We start from the raw sequence: 12591 nt of genomic DNA, 5'->3' as shown, positions 1-12591 counted from the left end.
GACGGTCTCTTTAGCAAATGGTGCTGGGAGAAGTGGACAGCAACATGCAGAAGAATGAATCTGGACCACTTTCTTACACCATACACAAAAATAAACTCAAAATGGATAAAAGACCTAAATGTAAGACAGGAAACCATCAAAACCCTAGAGGAGAAAACAAGCAACAACCTCTTTAACCTCAGCCACAGCAACTTCTTACTTGACACATCTCTGAAGGCAAGAGAAATAAAAGCAAAAATGAACTATTGGGACCTGATCAAGATAAAAATCTTCTGCACAGCAAAGTAAACAATCAACAAAGCTAAAAGGCAACTGACAGAATGGGAGAAGATATTCGCAAATGACATATCAAAAATCTATAAAGAACTTACCAAACTCAACACCCGAAAAACAATCCAGTGAAGAAATGGACAGAAGACATGAATAATCACTTTTCCAAGGAACACATCCACATGGCCAACAGACACATGAAAAGAGGCTCAACATCACTCATCATCAGGAAAATACAAATCAAAACCACATTGAGATACTACCTCACACCGGTCAGAGTGGCTAAAATTAACGACTCAGGAAACAACAGATGCTGGCGAGGATGTGGAGAAAGGGGAATCCTCATGCACTGTTACTGGAAAACAGTATGGAGGTTTCTCAAAAAATTAAACATAGAACTATCCTACAACCCAGCAATTGCACTAGTAGGTATTCATCCAAAAGATACAAAAATGCTGATTTGTAGGAGCACATGTACCCCAACGTTTATAGCAGCACTATCAACAACAGCCAAATTATGGGAAGAGCTCAAATGTCCATCAACTGATGAATGGATAAAGAAGATGTGATACACACACACACACACACACACACACACACACACACACAGGAATACTACTCAGCAATGAGAAAGAATGAAATCTTGCCATTTTCAACAATATGGATGGAAATGGAGGATATTATGCTAAGTGAAATAAGTCAGAAAAAGACAGCATGTTTTCATGCATATGTGAAAATTGAGAAACTTAACAGAAGACCATGGGGGAAGGGAAGGAAAAATAAGTTATAAACAGAGAGAGAGGCAAACGATAAGAGGCTCTTAAATGCAGAGAACAAACTGAGGGTTGATGGGGGGGAGGCTGTGGGGGGCAAGGAAAAGAGGAGATGGGCACTGAGGAGGACACCTGTTGGGATGAGCACTGGATGTTGTACGTAAGTGATGATTCACAGGAATCTACTCCTGAAGCCAAAACTACACTCTATGTTAGCTAACTTGACAATAAATTATTTTAAAAAAAACAAAAAACATGGGGCGCCTGGGTGGCGCAGTCGGTTGGGCGTCCGACTTCAGCCAGGTCACGATCTCGCGGTCCGTGAGTTCGAGCCCCGCGTCGGGCTCTGGGCCGATGGCTCAGAGCCTGGAGCCTGTTTCCCATTCTGTGTCTCCCTCTCTCTCTGCCCCTCCCCCGTTCATGCTCTGTCTCTCTCTGTCCCAAAAATAAATAAACGTTGAAAAAAAAAATTAAAAAAAAAAAATAAAAAAAAAACAAAAAACAAAAAACAAAAAACCTGAGACAAGGAAAAAAAAAAGAAATAATAAAATGAAATGAAATACTTCAGCAAAGGACAAAAATAGATGAATCTGTGGCAAGATACGATTATTTGAACTTAAGTTATGAGTATATGGATGTTCACTGCACTATTATGTGTGTGTGTACATTTTCATAATCCTAAAAAAGTTAAATGCAGATTACCTAGTAACATTAAATATAAGTAGCAATAAAAATAAATAAAAGAAAAAAGAAAACGAGTCATGTGCTCTTATAACTGAGCCCGCCAGGTGCCCCTACAACTGGGCTTTTAAACAAAAGTTCTTTTAGTTTAATAAGTTCATTCCTCCCTTGAGTTTTAGCATTTGCATGGCCTTTTTATAAAGAAATCCACATTCGGATTCATGACCTACAACAGAAGCAAATCACATTCAAGGAACAATCACTGAGGACTTAGCTCCACACTAAGTACCAGGATGAAATGAGGCCCAAGCCCCCCCTTAAAGGAACTCCTGTTTAGTAAGAGGAGACAAACATGGGGAACAAAGTGCACCGAAGCGCACGCCGACACCAGGGTGCAGGCAGCTTGCCAAGAGGGTGTGATGAGCCCTGGCCGGGCAGGTATCGTGAAAAGGCATCTGCCAGAAAGATGGCTGAAGGCTGTTCTGGGTGTGGGCGTGGAAGGGCCGTACCTATGGAACAGCAGGCTTCATCCAGGGATTATGGTCTGGTAGAGCTGCGATGTTTGGGGAAAACCGCTGGGGGAGGAAAGACCTGGCAACAAAACTGAACGGTCCCAGGGAAGGACTCAGAGTGCGTGCCGGAGAGCTCAGACTTTGTCCGCTGGGCCCCGGGAAGGCACGGTGGGATACGAAGCTCAAAGACAAGCTCATATTCATCTTTTACTAAGCTCACAGTGGCAAGAGTAAGAAGGATGAACTCAAAGAGTGCGAGACCAGAGCCGCAGGGAACTCAGAAGTGTGACAATCATGCATGTGAACAGAACAGCCTGGGCTGGGAGTATGAAGAGACACGGGAACGCACTGAACCGTGTTAAGCAATCACAATGGCCAAGTGCCCTTGACGCACAAAGTTGAGGTGAAACCTGGACGGGGATAGAAGAAGGGGAATGGACAAGTTTCTGGTCCAGGCAAGTTGAGTCGAAATGAAGAAAATCTTGTGAAGAACCAGGGAATCATCCTGTTTTTATATAAAATATTTTTTTTAAAGAAGGACTCTAGCCAGGAATTAGGAAGAACTGAAAACAAGGACTTCGAGAACACTCTGTTGTTACTTAAGGAGGCTCAGGTTTGGGGGCTGTTTTAAGGGAAAATTGTCCGCGATGACTAAAACACCTTCGGTGCACAGCACAGGGATGGATTATATGACCTGTTCCCTCCAAAGTCAACCCTAACGTAATTAAAAACTATACTATTAAACCTACTTCATCTTGACACCATTCCTGGAGGAGGACATGAAATACAGGGTTCGCCAAGCACCTGCACTTACTTTTGTGCATGTGGCGAGCACACAGAACAGTGGGGCAGGGACTATCACTTGTTGAAACACTGATGCGGTATTTACTTTCAGCCATGTTTGTTTATTCCGGGACAACAGGCACAAGACAGCTATTCATCCAAAAAGTTATTCATCTTTCCTGTTTTTAAAGACAAAATGTATTCAGATATCTCTTCTGTCTTCCAAGCTGCTAATCTGAACCTTCCAGAGGCTGACGACTACTCTGGATTAGGATACATGCCGCCTGTGACCCCCAGCTCTCCTCACTTACTTCAGAATTCCAATCTTCAGCTGTAGCCCGTGCAGGACTTCCGTGACTCCATAGACATCAGCAAGCAGGTGGTGTGTGGAAACTATCTTTTTGGCATTGAGATGAGAATAATTTTCCTTCAAAAATGATAACCCGCACATTCTCCCGTTATCCAACCAATCCTTATCATAGCGGTATTTTGCGCTCCACCTCTGACCTGCAGATGAAGGGGACATTCAAATGACAAAGGATCCCACTTACTCAGATTCCCCTTCCACTGTCACCCCACTGACATCATTCAGAAAGCAAGGGGAGCTCTAGTACTAAGAGCAAATTCGAAAGAGCAAGACAGTGTTCTGAGGCGCTGGCGCTGTGATGCTCCTCCGCACTTACAGATTTTCCGCCCGCTAAGAACACGGTCCGTTAGGGATGTGGTCAGGGGCTGAGGACACCTGCAAAGAACCCTGAGTGTACTGCTTCCCATTTTTTACATATCTGTCATCTGTCTTCTAGAAAGGTCGAGAGGGCTGGAGAGAAACTAGATGGGGTGCCTGTTTCTCACTCACATTTGTTTTGAACTGGATGAAATACAGAGACTTGCTTAAGTGGATGTTCGGACCCCTTTCCAAGATCTCACAGGGCCCTGTAGAATCTTGTATTTTCACCATCGATACTAACTGTATCCTATTAAGCTAGTTGCTTATGTGTCTGTGACCCCCACTGTACTATGAGACAGTGGAAGGCTTGCTTAGATTCAATCCTCTTACCTCTTACCAGCATTTGGCAAAGAGAAGGCATCCAATAAATGCTGCTGAATGAGTAAACTGATGTCTACATTCATATAGCTCTGAATCATTCTCCAGCTTCTTAAATGTTACTTTTGTTTTTGTTTTTGTTTTAAAGATAGACAAGAGAAAATTAGGTAGGCTTTTATTTGAGAATACCTAGTTATTTTCTGCCTGGGCAGCTGAATGTGTACATAATATGCAAAACCTTGCTACTCAAAGAGCCTCTAGATGGAAGAAGGTGCTGGAGAGGGAGGCGAAGGGCACCGGTTTCCATCTCGGGTCTGTGCACACGGCACACAGCCAACCCTCTGAGCCCCGGCTGCCTCCTCGGCAAGATAAAGGGACCCAACGGGAGAGCCTGAGATCCCATCTACCCAAAATTAGTTGGATACGCAGCATGTTCAGGAACTTTCCTCAAGCCACGTCATGAGGAGTGCACACTCGAATACAGTTCCACTCAAAGAGTCACACAGGAACCTATCTAGAAATCAATACACAGGGACACACGAAGGGGTGAATTCTTCTCCCAGAGAAAGTCCTAACTCTGCCCCGAAAGGCGGTGGGAAATGAGGCGAATGTTTTGGCCTAGGTCATTAACATGGAAAATAAAACTGTAACAGAGAGCGAAAAATATTTAAAGACGCCGACGCGGAAGCAGAGTGCAACCGGCCCGGCCAAGTAGCGGTGTCTCCTGTGGCCAGCACACCACCGGCTGGGACCCAGATCTTCGGGCGTCCAGCCCCCCACACGGGGCTCAGGCTTACCGGGAGGGTCCCTGCAGATGTAGCAGACGTACTGCTCGGGGATGCTCTCCTCCAGGAGCCCCATGCACACGCTGTGCTGCCAGCACAGACACTCTTCGCACTGCGAGAAAACACAGGGGCGCCTGCGGTCACTGGGCTGCTCCCCAGCGAGGAAGCCACGCCCCCTCCCCGCCGGGGGGGGGGTGGCCCCCCCCCCCCCCGCACTGCGAGTCTCGTCCACGCGACGAGGCGGACGCGGATTCAGGATGCATTTTCTTTCTGAAACACTCAAATGCTTCACGAACTTCCCCCTGCCACAGCTATTACCTTGACAAGCTATGTACCTTGACATATTACTTAAACCACACACACAATCATAAAACTAGTTCTCTCATGTATTTCCCACTAATTTTTAGGCAATTACATCCTTAAAACTCTTAAAAATAGCCTATTAGAGTGCACTTTTTTTAAAAGGCAAGTTCATAGGAGTGCCTGTAGCAGTGACTTCAACCGGTATGGTGATGCTATAAATTTGTAGTTCCCTTATTTGAGAAAACCTTTGAAAAGGGGTAGAAAAAAGATTACTCTTTCTTCATTCCTATGACCATCATTTCCAAATCTTCTAAATGTCATCACAGAACATGGGGTTATGCTTCTCCCTGTTCCTAGAAAGATACCCTTTCTACAGGGAGACACCAGTGGTTGGTAACGCTTCATCCTCGCAACAAACTTTGAGAAGAGTGGACACGTTTATTTCCAGATCTGCAGGTTGAGGGGCTGGGAAGGTGACGACACAATGTTATTAAACAGGGACCCGGGCCAGGAAGAGAAGGGCTGCTACGCTCTACCCTTCAACGCGGATGCTCGCCATCTTAATGGCTTCAAAGACTGGCTTCCAGAATTTCAGCCTGAAGACCTCAAACTCAACACTAGCTCTCTCAGGTGAGACAGCCGTCTACTCCTTTGATGAAGAGATTTCCCCACCAGTATTACTGGGACTTGAAACGCTGTGATAAGTTGAAAACCTCTGTCTTCAACAGGACAGTTAGTGACAAACACGGAAGCCCTGGTTGTACTTGCTGAGCACCTGAAGTTAATGGCTCCGGAGGGCAGGGAAGACGGGTTACCTGGATCATGAAGCCGTTCTCCTCATCCATTTCACAGATACATCGAACGATCTCATTAAGAGCATCGTCTTCATCCTGAGATTCCTCAAAATTGGTGGAATCGAAGTCCTGATTGTACTCATCCCCACTTAGAAGTAAACTCTCTGTTGAAGAATCGTCTAGGAATTCCACATCCGATAAGTCTAGAACATACACAAAAGTAAACTCAGCAAGTATTTTTCCATATTTGTGTCACTTTTCCAGATAGAAAGGAGCTAAAGGAAGTGACTGTAAGCTATTAAATATTTAGAAGGGAAGGGCAGACAAATGAGAATAGAGCACTTGTCCCTAAACAAAGAAACAAAGGATTTTTGAGGCCAAGGTAATTATGACTGACTTTGCGTCTTCTCATATACACTATTACAAGTAACTTGCAGAGGATCCCCTAGCCTTGGTGCTTATAGTTTATGCCCAAGGTTGATATTGATAACTTAAATACGCATAGTTCTCAAACGCTCTCACAAACGTTAGTCCTTTTGATCCCCCCAAGAACCACGGGTTATAAAGAGAACGGGTTTCGTTATCTGTACCACAGACATGGGCATTTCAGTGAAGGGAAGGAGACTGCCTGGAGTCCGGTATCAATGCTACTATTCTTAACAGGATCAGGATCATCAACCACCACTGCACTTAATATGCACCAGATATTCTACCAAACACTCCAAACACAAGATCTATTACTTGCTCGAGGAGTGTAGCCAGCTAATGGTGAAGCTGACTGCATACCAGGACTACCTGACTCCAAAGCCTGCGTTCTTAACGACTTCACCAGTATTTCTTAAGGTGGGATCTTGAGTTCCCTAAGGAATTTGCAAAGTTTTAAAATTTCACTTTGATAAAAATCTTTTAAAGTATATTCTAGAAACTAGATTATATAGAGGACCACTACATAGAATTTGACTCAAACGCCCAGTTTTAGGTTTGTATTTGTGCCAGCATTGATGTCAAAGACCACAATTTTGCTCAGGCTATTGAGAAAAAACAAAAACAATTGAGGCACACACAAGGAAATATTTATAACCAAGGGGAAAAAATGAGGACGGACACTAGAGATCTTGCAGGAGTGTGGATGGAGATATAAGGGAGCTGAGTCATCGCGAGTTGTGCAGTGGAACACCTGACCGCTGCTGCGGGGCACCTGGGGGCTAATCAGCTGAGCACTGCAGCGACAGGTAGTTCCTTGTGCCCCAGTGTCCCAGCCTCTGGTCTCAGTCTGCCCGCTGCTTCCCCTGCCCACTGCTCACCTCCTTCTGGGCAGCATCAACAGGCTGGGAGACCAAGGGCTTTGCACTACTGAGTGCTCCACATCTAGTTCTTACAGTGGAGCCTGGTCTATACCAGTAAAGCCACTCCAGCTTCTGGAGGAGCAAAGGGGGGGGGGGGTCTATAAAAAGAAAAAATACTCTTTAATTAAACCACAAAGAAGTTGGCCAAAATTGAAATAAAAAAAAAAAAAAAAAAAAAAAAAAATCATGTTGTTTATAACTTAAATATTTCATGATTTAGTGTTTCTCTTATCAGCTTCTAATCTTATTTTTTCCCTGACTCTGTTTTTGAATGTTTTGTTTTTGATTTACAAAAAGTTAATGTTCTATAGAAAAATGTCTTTTTTAGGGTCTTAGGACATCTCAGAGAAGTCAGGAGAAATAATGGTCGAGAAATATAGGAAAATTTTCAAGAAGAAGTCAATCATGCATTATAAAATCCTAATAATAATGAGTAGTTTTAAGAACCTAAAGAGGAGATTTCATTCATTCATCATCTTGCTAGCATAAACCCAAAATCAGTATTTTCTCTCAGGCCTTCCTGAATGCAAGTTCATGTTTCAAAATGGCAGACTAGGACATGAATAAACAAACACTGTTGCAGCATGTAGGTGGCATGATATGGATGGCAATCGTAGCAGGATAAATAAATTTAAAACTATTATCACTGAAAGGAATTAGTGTGTATCTCACACATGCTTTCATGGCCAAAATCACAGGTTTTATGATGTTCAAATGTAAACTGAACATAATGGCCAGAAAACCTAGTTTGAATAATTCCCAAGCATCAAACATACGTTTGGCTGAATTCTAAGGGCAGAGTAAATGGATCCAAGGGTTCAGAGTTACAAAAGCAAAGTTCCCTCTCGCACTAAAATAGCATCTGGACAACAGCTCCAACTGAGTGGCCACAGAACACCATCCTCTTCCAACGGCTACACCTTGATCTATCGCTGTCTTCCCAGACATATTCTCCGAGTGTGGATTCCAGATCAGCGTCACCCGGGAACTCACCTGACATCAGGAATTCTGAGGGTGAGGCCCAGAAAAGTGTTTTTCACAAGCTCTCCAGGTGGTTCTGATGCACGCTAACGTTTGAGAAGCCCTGGCCGAAGACCCAACCCCGCCATGTCCGTTCTTTCTCACAGGTCAGTGCTCGGTCACACAGGGGGCAGAAGACACAGCAGAACCGACAGCACGCGCCCGCGACACCCTTTCCCTCCCCTCTCGAGCATCTAGTTCTGGCAACACAGCCCGCCCGGACATAGTCTCCATTCTCCAGCAGTGCTCTGTGTATAAGGAGGACACTCAGGCCCTCACGGCTCAAACTGGGGTGCTCTTAGGTGATTTTCAACCCCTGCCACCCTGCCCCAAAGAATCACTCAGAAACTGTATCTTGCCAAAAACCGCATCTGCCCTTCCAGAAATCTGCCTCATGCTCCGCAACAGGTCTCTGTATCGGGGTTCGGAAGGCATCACAGCAACAATGATCACGTACACCTGGGTTTAAGAGCCACTGGCCCAAAAAGGGACAGGGGACTGGTGTTTGTTAGAAACAGAGGGAGGTCTTTTTCCTAATCCTCTGCCCCCCCCCCCCACCCCCGCCCATATTTTAAGACTATACATCTCTGAAGTGCCGGGCGCCTGTTTTAGGAGAAAAGGGAGAAGATGCTACTCTCCGTAGTGGGCTCGAAGGCAGTCAGGCCTGGGGGTTAAGCAGGAGGCAGCAGTGCAAAAGGAAGCACGGCACCAACCACGCTGGGCCCTCAGCAGAAAGGAAAAGACAGGAAGTGAGCTCAGCCACAACCATCCCAAGACCAAGACCCTGTCCCTTATCCTTCGTTCCCTGACTGTCGTCCTCAAGCCACTGCCGTCAGGGTCTCCAGCGGGAGAGGCTCCCCTTGGACTGCTGAGAGCACTGGAAGGTAAGATAACAACCCCGCGGTCAGGACCGGGCTTTCGGGGAAACCCGGCAGATTCCCGGTATGTATGTGCAAATACCTATGACCAGTACATGGTGGACACTAAGAGTTTCTTTACCATCTGCCCTTCAATTAATTACAGAAGCCAATTTGACTTTACAGGAGTTTAAAAAGTAGTTCAAATTTCTAATGCTGAGATTTTCTTATTAGTTTATGGAAGAACTTTTGAAACGGCGTGCCCTGCTCACGTAAGCCCTTAACAAAGTACGTTGTTATCTCAGTTCCACACTTAAGGATCTTAAGACTTGTTTTAAGCATTACATAGTTACACATACTTTCACCACTAAGATCAACTGACAAAATTGCCCTTGGGTACTGATATGTTGTATTTTTCTCCGTAAACATGCTTCGCAGAGCCAGAGAACTCCCAGAAGATCGAGTTAGTGGAGAAGAGCACCTTTCCAGAAATTCTAGAGAACTGTCTTCATAGTCTGAATAGTCTGCAACATAAGATACATAAAGAAATATTAATAAAGTGTCAGGTAATCAAGAAGAACCAGTATAAAAATAACGAGAGAGCCATGTTTTACAAGACACAAGATAACCATGTCACCTCTTTCTCTCCTTACCCAGGAACGGCTAGATCACTGTGTATCTGATAAACCGGGTTTGGCAAGAACACCTGGGAAATACACCCGGGGCAGTATTTGCATACCAGGGAGCACCGTGTTCTAGCTGGTACCAATAAAGTCTTGTTAACCGGTCCAGAAGTGAAAAAGGATTATCTCTACAGTTTCTCTCCATTATAATCAAGGCTATGTCTGTAGTAAGAGGTGCAAGATGGAAAATCGACATTTTTTTTTTTTTTTTTTTTTTTTTTGCAATTTGTAAAGAGGTGCTCCTAGTAGGTAGCATGTCAATTATTACACTGACAATTCAATCCATTGATAAATTTTTCAGCAGAAAACCTCTGAATGAAATTAATGCCAGTCCTGTCTTCCTCAACTTAGCATGAGTCCTGCAGACAAGGAGGTTCTGAGGCAGACGACCACCTGGCACGTCTGACAAGTGACAACCTGTGAGACTGTGGCTGCCTCGCAGTGAAGGGGGGAGGGAGAAACGAGGCTAGAGTGGCGGGAGCAGGTCAGGTTAAACATGTTTTTCGTTTTGCGTTCTGCCCGAAATGCAGCAAAAAGGGCGTGACACAAGTCCGGTTCTGGCTCTGAAATCCCACCGGAGCTGTGCAGTGAGAGTCGGCGCAGGGAGGCACGGGCGGAGGCACCAGGGCCCGGCAGGGGAGGAAGGAAGAGGGCGTGGAGTCGGACAGGCAGATGCTGGGATCCGGGGACTGCAGGGGAGGGGCTGACACAGGGTCAGAGGGTGATCTCCAGGCTTCTGCTTCAACTGCCAAGTGTGAAAGCAGGGTTCGGAGATGGGGGTGACGAGTAAGAGAGAGGTGGAGGAACCAGAGAAGGAATGTGGGTTCCGAGGAGGGCTTTTTAAAGATGGGAGACCCTATACGTTGTCTCAAAAATCTAAAAATGAGGAGAGGCAGGGTGACAAGTGCCAGGATTTTAAGAACTGAAGACAGACACTGCCTCCCTCTTAGTAGAGGCAAAGGAGGAGAAAATGGATACAAGCAGCTAAGTGCACAGTTGTGGGTCAGATGAGCAAGTTCTCATCTGGTGGCTGCTATTTCCTCAACTGAGTATGAGTGAGGCAAAGGTCACCGGAGGCAGGTTAAGGACTAAAAAGAGGGAGAACAGAGCGGAAGAGGTGGAGGAAAGGTCGAGGGTAGGAAAGCAAGCTCCAGGAGAAGGGCCGCACCAATGCTGGTGTGCACTGTGTGCATCCAAGTGACATTGGTGGTTGTGGTCAGCAAAATAATTGTCCCCCAAGACGTCCACGTCCTAATCCCCACAACCTGTGAGTGTGCGGGGCTCTGGAGCAAAGGGGAATTGAGGCTGCTTATCAGACCTCAAAATAGGGAGATTGCCCCGGATCATCAGAGTGGGCCCGATGCAGTCAGAAGAGTCCCTAAGGTGCAAGAGAAAGGCAGAAGAGTCAGTGTCGCAGCGACGTGAAGTGAGAAAGACTTGAGTGGCCCGTTGCTGGCTTTGAAGATGGTAGGGGGGCATGAGCCAACACATGCAGCAGCCCCCGGGAATCTGGGAAGGGCAAGTAAATGGCTTCTCCCCGAGAGCCTCCCGAAAGGAATGTAGTTCCCCCGAGGCCCATTATGGACTTCTGACCTTCAGAGAACTTTAATAAATTCGTGTTGTTTTATGTCACCGATACATAGACTTCTGTGACAGCAGCAGTTGGACAGTAATAGATAGAGCGGTCACCATAAATACTACAGCACAGCCGCATTCTTTGGGCACCCTGGTGTGCCAAACATGATTCCAAGTGCTTCGGGTATATTAAAAATGTCTCAGTCCTCACAGCCATCCGACAAAGGAGCTAAGCAGGCTTGGTGCCATTTTACAAGCGGAAGAGCAGAGGCAGAAAAGGTTACGTAAATTAAACTGCCGAAGAGTACATCTCTCTCCGCAGCAAAGCCAGCCTTCAAACCTGACTCTGACTACCGAGCCTTACGCTCAACCAAAAAGTGTTACCAGGGGACTTTGACGTTTACCGTATACACAAACTGGAAAGCTTGTTAAAGCTGACGCCTGGGCCTCACCCCCAGCAGGTCAGGAGTGGGGACACTCCCGGACACCGCTGTCAGACTGCAAAGCGGTCTCGGAGTGGCGCGGTGTTCCTGTACCTCTCTCACGGCCTCCCGGCGACTCTACACAGCTTACCCAATGCCATGACTCAGACACAGGCGCGAAAAGGCCGTCTGCTGAATGCCAGCTGGCACTGTGTTAAGTACTTTACAACGATTACCTTACTGAATCCTAAAAATGAAACCACACGGTAGGCACGGTTATTACCATTTCCGAAGCGAGGAAACTGACGTTTATAGCATTAACATAACTCGCCAAAGGTCACGTGAGCTATCGATGTCACGGCGAGGAACTGAACCCAATGCTCACCTTTGAAAGCTGCCCTTTTACCGACCCTAGTGCTGTCTCAGCCGAGTAAAAGTAGAAGCAGAGTCTACTTTCTACACCGGAGTGTAAAAATAACGGGAGAAATCTCAATTTGGTGTTAAAAAGAAGGCACGCTGACATACCATCCCTCCGCGTGGGATTAGCAGCTAAACAAAACTCGGCAGTCTACACCACACCTGCACCTTGCATTCTAGTCCCCACTGGCTACCGTGACTAAAGGCTACCTCTGGCTTCAAGGTCAGGTCAGCTGTAGTCCTCCACATAAAGCCCCTTCCTCGACCACCGGGGCTTCTCTACACTATACACAGAACTTACTTTGTGTCACTGCTACCTTCCCAG

General features: G+C 46.0%; 1 protein-coding gene across 3 annotated transcripts in view; it reads right to left on the bottom strand.

The window, feature by feature from the left end:
• The window catches only part of PHF20L1 (PHD finger protein 20 like 1), an 89283-nt gene that overhangs the window by 15042 nt on the left and 61650 nt on the right, over window positions 1-12591 (bottom strand). For all 3 annotated transcript variants that reach the window (XM_040494459.1, XM_040494458.1, XM_040494460.1), the window contains 4 exons: window positions 9529-9693; window positions 5968-6149; window positions 4862-4961; window positions 3331-3526 (listed from right to left, as the gene is read on the bottom strand). In XM_040494459.1, coding sequence (XP_040350393.1) covers window positions 3331-3526; window positions 4862-4961; window positions 5968-6149; window positions 9529-9693 — 643 coding nt within the window. The remainder of the gene's footprint in view (window positions 1-3330; window positions 3527-4861; window positions 4962-5967; window positions 6150-9528; window positions 9694-12591) is intronic.

The sequence above is a fragment of the Herpailurus yagouaroundi genome, unplaced genomic scaffold (assembly GCF_014898765.1).
Source record: "Herpailurus yagouaroundi ecotype Mexico unplaced genomic scaffold, PumYag 186, whole genome shotgun sequence".
In the NCBI taxonomy this organism is placed as follows: domain Eukaryota; kingdom Metazoa; phylum Chordata; class Mammalia; order Carnivora; family Felidae; genus Herpailurus; species Herpailurus yagouaroundi.
The sequence above is the reverse complement of the archived record's forward strand: the minus strand, read 5'-3'. Positions and strand labels throughout refer to the sequence as shown.